The sequence below is a fragment of the Schistocerca serialis genome, chromosome 2, assembly GCF_023864345.2.
Source record: "Schistocerca serialis cubense isolate TAMUIC-IGC-003099 chromosome 2, iqSchSeri2.2, whole genome shotgun sequence".
Taxonomy (NCBI): Eukaryota; Metazoa; Arthropoda; class Insecta; order Orthoptera; family Acrididae; genus Schistocerca; species Schistocerca serialis.
In genome coordinates this window covers 453,347,697-453,361,737 of record NC_064639.1, presented here as the reverse complement: position 1 = coordinate 453,361,737, position 14,041 = coordinate 453,347,697, and the positions used below count along the sequence as shown (strand labels likewise).

General features: G+C 41.5%; 1 protein-coding gene across 6 annotated transcripts in view; it reads left to right on the top strand.

Moving 5' to 3' along the window:
* The window catches only part of LOC126457335 (zinc finger protein 37-like), a 76,538-nt gene extending 64,906 nt beyond the window's left edge, over nucleotides 1-11,632 (top strand). For all 6 annotated transcript variants that reach the window (XM_050093545.1, XM_050093547.1, XM_050093550.1 and 3 more), the window contains one exon: nucleotides 10,260-11,632. In XM_050093545.1, the coding sequence (XP_049949502.1) occupies nucleotides 10,260-10,706 (447 nt within the window). In that variant the 3' untranslated portion in view covers nucleotides 10,707-11,632. The remainder of the gene's footprint in view (nucleotides 1-10,259) is intronic.
* The last annotated feature ends 2,409 nt before the right edge of the window (nucleotides 11,633-14,041 follow it).

Sequence of the window (14,041 nt, the reverse complement as noted above, 5' to 3'; positions counted from 1 at the left end):
GGTAGGTTAAAGCCACCCCCTACTAGTAATGATCTGGGTATTTATGTGCTGCTGACATTAAACAGTCTTTGAATGACTGTAGCTTTGAATGACTAGAAATGTCACAGCAGAATCAGATGGCCGGGAAAAACATCAAATAATTAGCTTGGTTTCACCTAGACCTGTTACACGCAACCAGATAACTTCATTATCACATTCAACTTTGACCTCAATAGAGACAATATTTTTGTCAACCACAATGAACACTCCCCCTCTTATGGCCTCTAATCTGTCTTTCCGATATATGTTCCATGACTCGCTAAATATCTCGGAGCTTTCCACTTTGGGTTTCAGCCAGCTCTTGGTCCCGAGAATAATTTGAGAGTGAGAACTTTCCTAGAGGGCAGTAAATTCAGGAACTTTGTTGCAAATACTTCAGTAATTTACTGATAAAATTTTGACAGTCAAAATGTCTTTACCCCTAATGCAGTATGACTTCCCTTGCTGCTTATCAACTGATGCTTGTTCATCAGAGTACTTCAGACTTTTTCACATGCAGTCCACAAGTAACCTGCTACCTGAGTAGCTGCTTCGTTTGTATAGTGCACCCCAGACCTATCGAGCTTGTTGAAAGCTCTGTCACCATACTCTGGCAGCTCAGGGTACGTAGCTGTTGGCTACAAAAAAGCTCACTCAGTATGGTCTCTTCTAGTCTCCCACTTCACGTTTCGTCTTGGAAAGTATATATAATTCATTTTTCTTATACCTACTGTTCATACTACTATGAATAAATTTGATTGCAATTTGCTACTTTCTTTCTGTCAAACACTAACAAAGATTTTCCTGGTTTGCTACAAAACCAGCCTTTAATTTCCTCGTGTGTGGAAAATTCAAAAAGTTCCATGATTAAATGATTTCAACTCCCCAAACTTCCTTTATTTTAATTGGCCTCTCTTCTCATTATGTTTTGTAATGTTCCCACATTCAGCTGTGGATTTTAAACAATAAAATACTCCTAATGCAACATTGTTCTCTTCACGCACAATATCGGAAAACCACAATTTCAGTGCCTTGGATCCCATCGCTACCCCAATTTCTTCTGTCTTCTTTCTGAACTAGACAGCTGTCAAATGGTCTTCTTTACTGGTGTAACTTGCTTTCTGGATGTTAAAAAATTTCACTTTAAACTTTGTATTTTATCTTCTTTGTTAACTGCGGCAACTCTTATCCAATTTTGTTGGTTTAATACCTAGATTGCACAAATGTACTCCTACCTGACAACAGCTTTGTGATTTTGCTGCATTAGAAATATTCTGCATTTTAATTCAGAATAATGTGTTGTATACTACTCTTTTTTCAGTCCAGCTTTCGTTTAGCTGATGAGACCAAGACAACCATTATTAATGCTCCTGTTTTTGCTACCTTCTTCTATGTCAGTACACTTTTTTTTCTTCCAGCTGTGGTTAATTTATTAACACCTTTTGTCCATTATTGACTCCCAATGCAGTATGACTTCCCTTGCTGCGTATCAACTGATGATTGTTCATCAGAGTACTTCAGACTACCACCTAGCATATGAGACTTACCAAACAAAAGCGCTGGCAGGTTGATAGACACACAAACATACACACAAAATTCAAGCTTTCGCAACAAACAGTTGCTTCATCAGGAAAGAGGGAAAGACGAAAGGATGTGGGTGTTAAGGGAGAGGGTAAGGAGTCATTCCAATCCCGGGAGCAGAAAGACTTACCTTAGGGGGCAAAAAGGACAGGTATACACTCGCACACACGCACATATCCGTCTGCACATACACAGACACAAGCAGACGTTTGTAAAGGCAAAGAGTTTGGGCAGAGATGTCAGTCGAGGCGGAAGTAAAGAGGCAAAGATGTTGTTGAAAGTCAGGTGAGGTATGAGCGGCGGCAACTTGAAATTAGCGGAGGTTGAGGCCTGGCGGATAACGAGAAGAGAGGATGTACTGAAGGGCAAGTTCCCATCTCCGGAGTTCTGACAGGTTGGTGTTAGTGGGAAGTATCCAGATAACCCGGACGGTGTAACACTGTGCCAAGATGTGCTGGCGATGCACCAAGGCATGTTTAGCCACAGGGTGATCCTCATTACCAACAAACACTGTCTGCCTGTGTCCATTCATGCGAATGGAAAGTTTGTTGCTGGTAATTCCCACATAGAAAGCTTCACAGTGTAGGCAGGTCAGTTGGTAAATCGCGTGGGTGCTTTCACACGTGGCTCTGCCTTTGATCGTGTACACCTTCCGGGTTACAGGACTGGAGTAAGTGGTGGTGGGAGGGTGCATAGGACAGGTTTTACACCGGGGGCGGTTACAAGGGTAGGAGCCAGAGCGTAGGGAAGGTGGTTTGGGGATTTCATAGGGATGAACTAAGAAGATACGAAGGTTAGGTGGACGGCGGAAAGACACTCTTGGTGGAGTGGGGAGGATTTCATGAAGGATGGATCTGATTTCAGGGCAGGATTTGAGGAAGTCGTATCCCTGCTGGAGAACCACATTCAGAGTCTGATCCAGTCCCGGAAAGTATCATGTCACAAGTGGGGCACTTTTGTGTTTCTTCTGTGGGAGGTTCTGGGTTTGAGGGGATGAGGAAGTGGCTCTGGTTATTTGCTTCTGTACCAGGTCGGGAGGGTAGTTGCGGGATGCGAAAGCTGTTTTCAGGTTGTTGGTGTAATGGTTCAGGGATTCCGGACTGGAGCAGATTCGTTTGCCACGAAGATCTAGGCTGTAGGGAAGGGACCGTTTGATGTGGAATGGGTGGCAGCTGTCATAATGGAGGTACTGTTGCTTGTTGGTGGGTTTGATGTGGACGGACGTGTGAAGCTGGCCATTGGACAGATGGAGGTCAACGTCAAGGAAAGTGGCATGGGATTTGGAGTAGGACCAGGTGAATCTGATGGAACCAAAGGAGTTGAGGTTGAAGAGGAAATTCTGGAGTTCTTCTTCACTGTGAGTCCAGATCATGAAGATGAAGATGTCATCAATAAATCTGTACCAAACTTTCGGTTTGCAGGCCTGGGTAACCAAGAAGGCTTCCTCTAAGCGACCCATGAATAGGTTGGCGTACGAGGGGGCCATCCTGGTACCCATGGCTGTTACCTTTAATTGTTAGTATGTCTGGCCTTCGAAAGTGAAGAAGTTGTGGGTCAGGATGAAGCTGGCTAAGGTAATGAGGAAAGAGGAGGATGCTCTGAACAGCCGGTGTGGATGTGGGAGAGGAAAGATTGAGGACTTTTATTAAGGATAGGAGTTGACGGGTGTGTCCATTGGCTGAGTTGATGTGTAGGTGAAGGATTAGGTGGGTGAGGGCAATGGATTGCTCAGTTTGGAACTGTTATAGGGACTGATGGAGAGAAGGGTTGCAGCCAGAGATGGGAACTTTAAGTGTGAGGCCTTTGGGGGTAATGCCAAATGTCAGACAAGCCTGAGAAAATAAAATATGGGAGTGTAGTCTGGCTCAGGCGAAGGCATGTTTGCGGAGGGAATGTAAATAAAACTTAATGGGGTCGTTGTGGGGGTGTTGTGAAGGTGACATGGTATTAGAAGGTGGAAACCTCAAAATTCCAATCAACACAATCTGGATCCACAACACCCTAATTCAGTAGTTAACCTTCCCTCCAAACCTCTCTCCCAATCCGAAACCTCTGTCCTATCCAAAGGCCTCACCTTCAGCCCCACTCCCAGATTGAACCAAACAGCCATCGTCAAAGATTTACTGTCCTACACTCTTACTCTCTGCTGGAAATATCACTTTGCCACGAAGAAAAATGATCCTAATCCTAGTCCTAATGATCCAACTCCCCAAGACACTATCCAAATTGAACCCTGCCTGGAACAGTTCCGTCCTCCGTCACAGCGGGACCCACCTCCTCTTCCTCAAAATCACCCCCTCCAAACCTTCCAGGAATTTCTGACTTCCAGCCTTGCCTCTCAATCCTTCTTAAAAAACCTTAATCCTACTCCCAACATCACCACTGCTGAAGCCCAAGCTATCCGTGATCTGAAGGCTGACCGTTCCATCATCATTCTTCCGGCGGACAAGGGTTCCACGACAGTGGTACTTGATCGTCGGGAGTATGTGGCTGAGGGACTGCGTCAGCTTTCAGACAACACCACATACAAAGTTTGCCAAGGTAATCCCATTCCTGATGTCCAGGCGGAGCTTCAAGGAATCCTCAGAACCTTAGGCCCCCTACAAAACCTTTCACCTGACTCCATCAACCTCCTGACCCCACCGACACCCCGCACCCCTACCTTCTACCTTCTTCCTAAAATTCGCAAACCCAATCATCTCGGCCGCCCCATTGTAGCTGGTTACCAAGCCCCCACAGAACGTATCTCTGCCTACGTAGATCAACACCTTCAACCCATTACATGCAGTCTCCCATCCTTCATCAAAGACACCAACCACTTTCTCGAATGCCTGGAATCCTTACTCAGTCTGTTACCCCCGGAAACCATCCTTGTAACCATTGATGCCACTTCCTTATACACAAATATTCCGCACGTCCAGGGCCTCGCTGCGATAGAGCACTTCCTTTCACGCCAATCACCTGCCACCGTACCAAAAACCTCTTTCCTCATTACCTTAGCCAGCTTCATCCTGACCCACAACTTCTTCACTTTCGAAGGCCAGACATACCAACAATTAAAGGTAACAGCCATGGGTACCAGGATGGCCCCCTCGTACGCCAACCTATTCATGGGTCGCTTAGAGGAAGCCTTCTTGGTTACCCAGGCCTGCAAACCGAAAGTTTGGTACAGATTTATTGATGACATCTTCATCTTCATGATCTGGATTCACAGTGAAGAAGAACTCCAGAATTTCCTCTCCAACCTCAACTCCTTTGGTTCCATCAGGTTCACCTGGTCCTACTCCAAATCCCATGCCACTTTCCTTGACGTTGACCTCCATCTGTCCAATGGCCAGCTTCACACGTCTGTCCACATCAAACCCACCAACAAGCAACAGTACCTCCATTATGACAGCTGCCACCCATTCCACATCAAACGGTCCCTTCCCTACAGCCTAGGTCTTCGTGGCAAACGAATCTGCTCCAGTCCGGAATCCCTGAACCATTACACCAACAACTTGAAAACAGCTTTCGCATCTTGCAACTACCCTCCGGACCTGGTACAGAAGCAAATAACCAGAGCCACTTCCTCATCCCCTCAAACACAGAACCTCCCACAGAAGAACCACAAAAGTGCCCCACTTGTGAAAGGATACTTTCCGGGACTGGCCCCGGTGAAAAACCTGTCCTATGCACCCTCCCACCACCACCTACTCCAGTCCTGTAATCCGGAAGGTGTACACGATCAAAGGCAGAGCCACGTGTGAAAGCACCCACGCGATTTATCAACTGACCTGCCTACACTGTGAAGCTTTCTATGTGGGAATGACCAGCAACAAACTTTCCATTCGCATGAATGGACACAGGCAAACAGTGTTTGTTGGTAATGAGGATCACCCTGTGGCTAAACATGCCTTGGTGCATCGCCAGCACATCTTGGCACAGTGTTACACCGTCCGGGTTATCTGGATACTTCCCACTAACACCAACCTGTCAGAACTCCGGAGATGGGAACTTGCCCTTCAGTATATCCTCTCTTCTCGTTATCCGCCAGGCCTCAACCTCCGCTAATTTCAAGTTGCTGCCGCTCATACCTCACCTGTCTTTCAACAACATCTTTGCCTCTGTACTTCCGCCTCGACTGACATCTCTGCCCAAACTCTTTGCCTTTACAAATGTCGGCTTGTGTCTGTGTATGTGTGGACGGATATGTGCATGTGTGCGAGTGTATACCTGTCCTTTTTGCCCCCTAAGGTAAGTCTTTCCGCTCCTGGGATTGGAATGGCTCCTTACCCTCTCCCTTAAAACCCACATCCTTTCGTCTTTCCCTCTTTCCTGATGAAGCAACTGTTTGTTGCGAAAGCTTGAATTTTGTGTGTATGTTTGTGTGTCTATCGACCTGCCAGCACTTTTGTTTGGTAAGTCTCATCATCTTTGTTTATAGATATATTTTTCCCACGTAGAATGTTTCCCTCTATTATGTATATATAAAAAACCTCACATGCAGTCCACAAGTATTCTGCTACCTGAATAGCTGCTTCCTGTATAGTATATTGCCATTATTATAATTTTTATTTTTGTGCATACTCACTGCTTTATGATCAGTATTAGTTTTTACCTACTTCATCATAAGTTGTGTCATTTATAACATCAGCGACATAGAGGAAAATTACTTTACAAGTAACAGCGGTACTGCAGAGTTTCTTACCTGCAATACAGTAGATACACTTCAATAGCGTATGTGAGGATTGCTTTATAAATACTGTGCATGTTGGCAACTTTTAGGATTGGGTGATGTGACAATAGTAAAAATACTGCTAGTTGCAATGAGTGGCTTCAGAAAAAGTTGTTTTGTTTTATCCTCTGGTTTTAAGTAATGCAAATGTGAAATTAATAGAGAATGGCTGGGTCTTGGGTACTATTGCTGTTGACCAATGATTGTACATAAAGATCAAAACGTTATTGCTCAAAACATGATAGAAACTCACAGACAATCAACAGTAAACTGTCGCGCAGTTTCTCATAAATTTCTTTTTTGTGGTGGTTGTACGAGCACAAATGGTGAACCAACAACATAGTTACAGAAAACTTGACATCATGTGACATGTTCTTGACGATCATTATGTGTGAATGTGGAAAACATTGTGAAACTGTCCTTGAGGATTTTGAATTCTGACAGTGATTTAAACAAGAGACCAATTTCTGTGCAGTGCATCCCTCATTGCCAGATAGCTGACTATAAGTAGAAATGTCTGGGCACTGCAACAGTCTCGTGTGTAATGAATACAGGCTTTCAGCTGGAGTTGAACTTCCAGTAAAACAGCGAAAGAAAATTGGACAAGCTGAGTCAAAGGTCAAACAAGTAATGATCTTTGATTATAATCACAAAGGGCAATGATTATTACAGACAAGTTTCACTGCAGTTTGTCTCCTTGTAAAAAAAAAACTACTTAGAAATGTGCATAAAATGTGACCTTAGCTTCTTGAGGCTGAGCAACTCGTTCTCTACAAATGCCCATGCTTGCATGAAGGAATTGTCATTAAAAACACACACACAAATAAGGTTAGGAAGTCAAGTACTCTACAGACATCAGCTTTGTATTGAAGAACCTGTGACTGTGATGGTTTCCTTCTCTGGTCACTGTTATCCAAGCCATTTGACATAATATGAAAACAGATTATCTTGGATGATATATTAAATCTTTTCAGACATTTGAACTCTTTATCATTGAGAATTGAAACTATATGGTAGGAATGTCAAGAGACACCATAAAATAAATGTGTAGTTGGAATAATTATCTGTATAATTATGTAACAACTGTTTCTGTGTCAGACTGAAGTGTTTCAGGTTGGCTTTGGCTGTGTGATGGTTTGTTATACTTAACCTCATGCACCAAACAATTAAATAAGTTGCCATCTGAACATTCCTTTTATATACAGTGACTCTTGCTTACTGAATATTCAGTTGCAGTGAAGTATTATTAATCAGGGTCCAGATAGTCTGTGCTCTGAATCCATTCACCTTCCTCCTCCAACTTGGCCCAGACTTCGCCTCCTTAAAGGCTGCAGATAAAGCTGCTGAAAATTAACTCCTCATTCTCATTAACTCCTCCACATAAATAAGAAGTGAGATTCAATTCACCTTCTTATATTATCTTCAAAATTATAACTCAGTACATGATAAATGAGGACAGCTACCAACTCTGCCTTTCTATAATATGTGTATAACACATCTGATATTCAACTTGATAATTAACAATTACAATACATTTATTATCTTCAGCATTTCATGTTCATAGATTTTGCGGAGCTCTTTCTTCCGCACTGCTCGCTCCATGGAAGTCCTATCTCCACCTCAGCATATACAGGGTGTTACAAAAAGGTACGGCCAAACTTTCAGGAAACGTTCCTCACAAACAAATAAAGAAAAGATGTTATGTGGACATATGTCCGGAAATGCTTACTTTCCACGTTAGAGCTCATTTTAGTTCTGTCCACCTACGCTCAATGGAGCACGTTATCATGATTTCATACGGGATACACTACCTGTGCTGCTAGAACATGTGCCTTTACAAATACGACACAACATGTGGTTCATGCACGATGGGGCTCCTGCACATTTCAGTCGAAGTGTTCGTACGCTTTTCAACAACAGATTCGGTGACCGATGGCTTGGTAGAGGCGGACCAATTCCATGGCCTCCACGCTCTCCTGACCTCTTGACTTTCATTTATGGGGGCATTTGAAAGCTCTTGTCTACGCAACCCCGGTACCAAATGTAGAGACTCTTCGTGCTCGTATTGTGGACGGCTGTTATACAATACGCCATTCTCCAGGGCTGCATCATCGCATCAGGGATTCCATGCGACGGAGGGTGGATGCATGTATCCTCGGTAACGGAGGACATTTTGAACATTTCCTATAACAAAGTGTTTGAAGTCACGCTGGTACGTTCTGTTGCTGTGTGTTTCCATTCCATGATTAATGTGATTTGAAGAGAAGTAATAAAATGAGCTCTAACACGGAAAGTAAGCGTTTCCGGACACATGTCCACATAACATATTTTCTTTCTTTGTGTGTGAGGAATGTTTCCTGAAAGTTTGGCCGTACCTTTTTGTAACACCCTGTAGAATCGTCTGACTGCTACCCACTTCCATACAGTCACTGGATCATTAGCTCTGGTATCAGATGTAAAACACATTTCAACAGTGGAGTGCTCTTCACTTTTCGATTACTCTGTCATGAGCATATTTTCTCTGATGTGTATTTCAGGATGTGATACCTCTCATTCAAGGAATGGGATGTGTCACTACAAGACTTGTGTGATGAATGAGTTGTTATATGTTTTCTGTAACGTTGAATATTGATTACGTTTTAGTTTTGGCAGTATTTCATAAAAAATCAGTGTGCGCCACATTTGTTGTTCGCCAATGATTTTCCACATCACTTTGATAGAATCATAATAAGAAATACGGAACCTAAGTTTGCTCTTCATTATTTTTATAAGATTATCCCTCGTGGAAAAATAGTTGATTAATTAATAGTTGCATTAAGTATGAATTTATCAGTGTATGCTCTTGTGCTAGATATCAGTATGCATATTAATAAAACATAGTCTGACTTCTGAAATTTTCCCGGCGTATTTCTTCTTCTAATAATTTCCGGGTATGCAGCCGGATCCCGTCGACATTCTGCCACGATATTTCGGCCCAGAGACGTCCGGCCATCATCAGGTGAGTACACAACTACTGAAGAGCCCAGGTGCAGTCGCGGTATTTATGCATAAATACCGCGACTGCACCTGGGCTCTTCAGTAGTTGTGTACTCACCTGATGATGGCCGGACGTCTCTGGGCCAAAATATCGTGGCAGAATGTCGATGGGATCCGGCTGCATACCCGGAAATTATTAGAAGAAAAAACATAGTCTGTGCATTTACTTGTTAAGCTATTTGTAAAGGAAGAATGTTTCTTTGATTACACAGAGGCCTGTATATCGATATTATGGCCATATATGTCTCTTAAAAGTTGACAATAAGGACACATTTGAGGGACGAAAACAAAAAAAAATTGGCGAAGTGTGATTAGGACACGCACACTGAAGGTTCCATATGAACTATAATGTATATAGACAAATCAGCCATTCCGGGAGTCAGTTTTTGCCCCTTATTGACACTGGCTCCGGTCCCAGGGATTCCAAGGCTGTTAAGAACGTTTTAATTTAAAGTTTGAAGTTGAATAACAAATGACAGGAAAATAATTTTTTTGTTTGATAAAATTACAAGTTTCTGTTTTTTCCTTTACGTGTACTGTGAAACCTATCTTTTTGCCACATTGCATGATTGTACATCAAGGGTAAGTGCCCTATAGGTTTAAATGAGTGAGTTTGCAAGTATCAAAATATGTGACATAAATGACTGAATCTTTTGATGGCATTGACTTAAAAGCTTAGTATGTGACATAAATTTCAACTCTATGTCTAGCAGTTTCTGAGAAAAAGGATTTTGAAAAGTCGGATGAATGAACGGACAGGCAGGCAGACAGACAACATAAGTGTTACATGTTTACTGATTTACGTACAGAACACTAAGAATGAATATTTTCCTAACTATTATTATTATTATTATTATTATTATTATTATTATTCAGGAATCTATTAAAATAAATAAATTTTTTCCAGGTGTACATTGCAGAACTGAAGGATCATGTGATTATCCAACAAGACAGTGATGATCGCTGCTATGCAGAAAAGACAGTAGTAGTGGAGGATGCCGACACGAAGAGCCAGACTGTCCAGGAAGCAGTGGAGCATCTTATAATTGATGGACAAGTTCACTTTGCGGACCCTTCGGAACTAGCTGATATTCACACTGATGTTGGTTCGGTAACGGAGATCACAACATCGTCCGGTGATACGAGCAGACACACACTTGTGGTGCCCGCTACTCCAAACTTAGGGGCAGCTGCAGCTGCATATGAGCAGGATGCTGTTGCTACCCTCAGTGGATCCGTACCTGCTATTCAGACTAGCTCTGGCCCCGTGCATCTTGTTCAAATTAGGATACCCTCATCAGAGCACCTAGGAGCTGGTCGGACGTGGTTTAATGTGGTGAATGCCAGCCAGTGAACTTTAAGTATGAATTGTAATTGAATGTGATTGCTCTGGTGTGATTACACTATGGAACTGTGCTATGCTGGCAGTCATGCCAGTATTCCTTGTTTGTTGACATATTTGTAAATATTCACATGTATAGTATGGGTGCATGTTAAATGATGTATGGTCTAATGTATCCTTGTACACTATTGTGGTCTGAAAGTAAAATGAGTCACATATGAAAATACCTGTGTGTGTGTGTGTGTGTGTGTGTGTGTGTGTGTGTGTGTGTGTGTGTGTGTGTGTGTGTGTGTGTTTAGATATGCGCTTGCTTGTAATTTTTCTTTGTAATTAATGATGTGGTTGAGTTTGTGATGTGTGTATATTTCGTTGTAATAATATTAATTGTTTGGGTACTCTGTTAATATTACCCAAGAATCATGTCTTCAAAAGCACAGAGAGCTGAAAGCAAGTGTTTCCCTTAGAGGCCATTGAATTTCGTCAATGTTTTTTTATCTATGAATTACTGTTGCAGAATTGTATAATGTACATAATGTGCGCCATGCAAGCTGTTATCTTGCGTAAGTGCGTGATTGACCAACACATTTTGTGATAAATTGTGTTTTGTGATATTGTGTTGTCAGAAGTTAGGGAAGAAATATCTACTTTTTTATTTTCTGTTCTTTTCTAGTGATGGCCTGATGAATGACATTGTAAAAGTTATTTTTCTGTGCAACTCACACTAGACTGTCATAACAGATGATAGCAAAACAGAAGAAAAGAACAGATGAACCATGCAATATGAACATTTTGCCTATATGCTCCACTGTTTTACCTTAACAGTGATTAAGGACATAAAAGCAAAATTAAAATTTTAGTACTGTTGTGTGCTTCAGTTATTAGTTTTTCATATTAACTGCTCTTATTTGGTTACTAAATAAAATGTTACCATCCCATAATTTCTTCATATTCTGGACTTCGGTTTTAAGCAGTAAGTTATTGACACTTGATTGAATAATGGAGTCCTTATGTGTTGTACAGCCTCACCAAATGGACTGGTCTGCCTGGCACCAAGGGCAGTGCTGTATTGCACTTCAGGAGGAAACACCAGTAGTTGTTTGTGTATGGATGGCAAATGAAAAGTGAAACAGACTTCAGTATGTCAAGTAATTTAATTCAAATCTGGAAATACATGTTACTTTGTTACCAGAAATTCAGGGCATAAATTTGTCAATGTTCACTATTTATCGTGCTTGCAGAGGACAATACCATGTCAGGTTCAGCAAAACCATTATCATAAATCATAACATTTAGAGTCTACAGGCTCGTGGTCAAAAATGCATCACAATTTTAATATAGTATGTGCTGATGATTCGAAGAAAGAAGTTTCTGATCTCTGTGATTTCCTCAGTGCCCTACTACCCGGCTTAAGCACTTCAGCTCTTAGTCTGTAGATTTTGGGTATTTTGCAGAGTGGCATGCTCATTTTTTCCCGTAGTGATCAGCCACCACAAATGTTTTGTAATATTCTTACTAGCTTATAGCAACATGGCCTTAATTGTATCTCCATGACGGGATAACTTTGTAACAGGATTATTATTCATTAAAGGATATGGGACATAGAAAAAAATAGTGATCACTCCAAATTGTAGAAAAGAGAATGCTTTGTGGCGTAGGGGAGGGAGGAGGGGGAGATAGTTAATGGATTAGGCTGTACAGAGTGTAACCAATGAAAACTTTGAATCTGATTGGACATACTGGATTTGACTGTTACCACCAAGTATATACCGTATTTACTCGAATCTAAGCCACACTTTTTTTCCGGTTTTTGTAATCCAAAAAACTGCCTGCGGCTTAGAATCGAGTGCAAAGTAAGCGGAAGTTCTGAAAAATGCTGGTAGGTGCCGCCACAACTAATTTCTGCCGTCTAATATATGTAGCACTACACAGGCATGCTTTGCAGGCACAAAGATAAATACTGGCACCAAAATCTCTGCGTCAGCAATTAAATTAAAAGAAAAGGTAGAACAACGTAAACATTATGCTGTGTATTCTTTCGTATTTGCTACTATCTCATTTAAATCCTGTCTGCCTAATAAATTACGAAAATGGAGTGAGACAACAGCAAACATGGAAGAATATACGTATCATGTCATGTTTGTATTCATATTATTCTTATGCTGGATAGTGATACAGTCACAAATGAAGCACAGCAACTGACTAGAGTTTTAAATCTAAGATGACTCTAATTTCTGTGCGGAATGTAATGTACTAAAGAAGCATATGCAAAGATTTTCAAATGGAGAAAAATTTTCGCTAAACTCTCGTTCAGAACATCTATCATACGCAGTATATTATTTGGTTCTTGTTGATCATTGTCAAAGAAAGCAGCAGTGTAAGTAACAACAAATAGCAGTCTCTTGCCATTGTTTCGCTTGTGAGACAATTCCTCTCTCTTTTTTAATTGTAAGCGGCGGTAGCGCGCACAAAAGCGAGCCAGGCTGCGAGTGGCTACAGGTTGTAAGCACTCATTATCAGAATGCGACAAACAATGCATGACACAGTAAAATAATGCATTTTCAGCTTAGAGTGATGTAAACAATTATAACAAAGAGAACGGCACTTATCAGATCAAAGCACAATAAGCAATCGATTCAAACAAGACGAAGCACGTGAAAAAGGAAGGGTACCAGTATAAATACGGACACATAGCAATGGCTACTTGGTAAATATTAACTGTTAAGCTTACGACTTGAACCAAATTACTGTAGCTGTATCTTCATCCATTCGACCTGAATTGTGTCTCATGTTACAATGGACCGACTTTGTTTAGATTTGGAGGTGTGATCTAAAACTTTTCTCTCCCCTTGAATTTTGACTCTCAAATTCCGGGTGCGGCTGAGATTCGGGAAAATTTTTTTTCCATGATTTCGAGTCTCATTTTTCAGGTGCAGCTTAGATTCGAGTAAATGCGGTATTTTACTGCACTGCATCCTCAATGGAAATTCTTCTTGCGGAAGTGTACTCTTCTAGGAACTTCCATACTTTAGGCCATAGTGGATGTTTGTGTTCCCTTATTGTTTCTGTGGTAAATTAGAAGTATTTCGAAAAACTGTGATGCAGGATAAATTGAATTTCACTGGTTGAATGAAATGTGCAGGTACTCCCGTTTTTAAAAAATAAGGTTTATCCATAAAACAACAGGCCTGTCTTGCTGATGTTAGCCTACTGTAGAATTTTACAACATACGTCATGCTCACATATATTGTGGACATCAGTCTACTGTAGAATTTTAGAGCACATTATGCTCATGTATTATGACCTTTCTGGAGACAAAATATGCTTTGTATAAGACCAAGAAGCCAGCA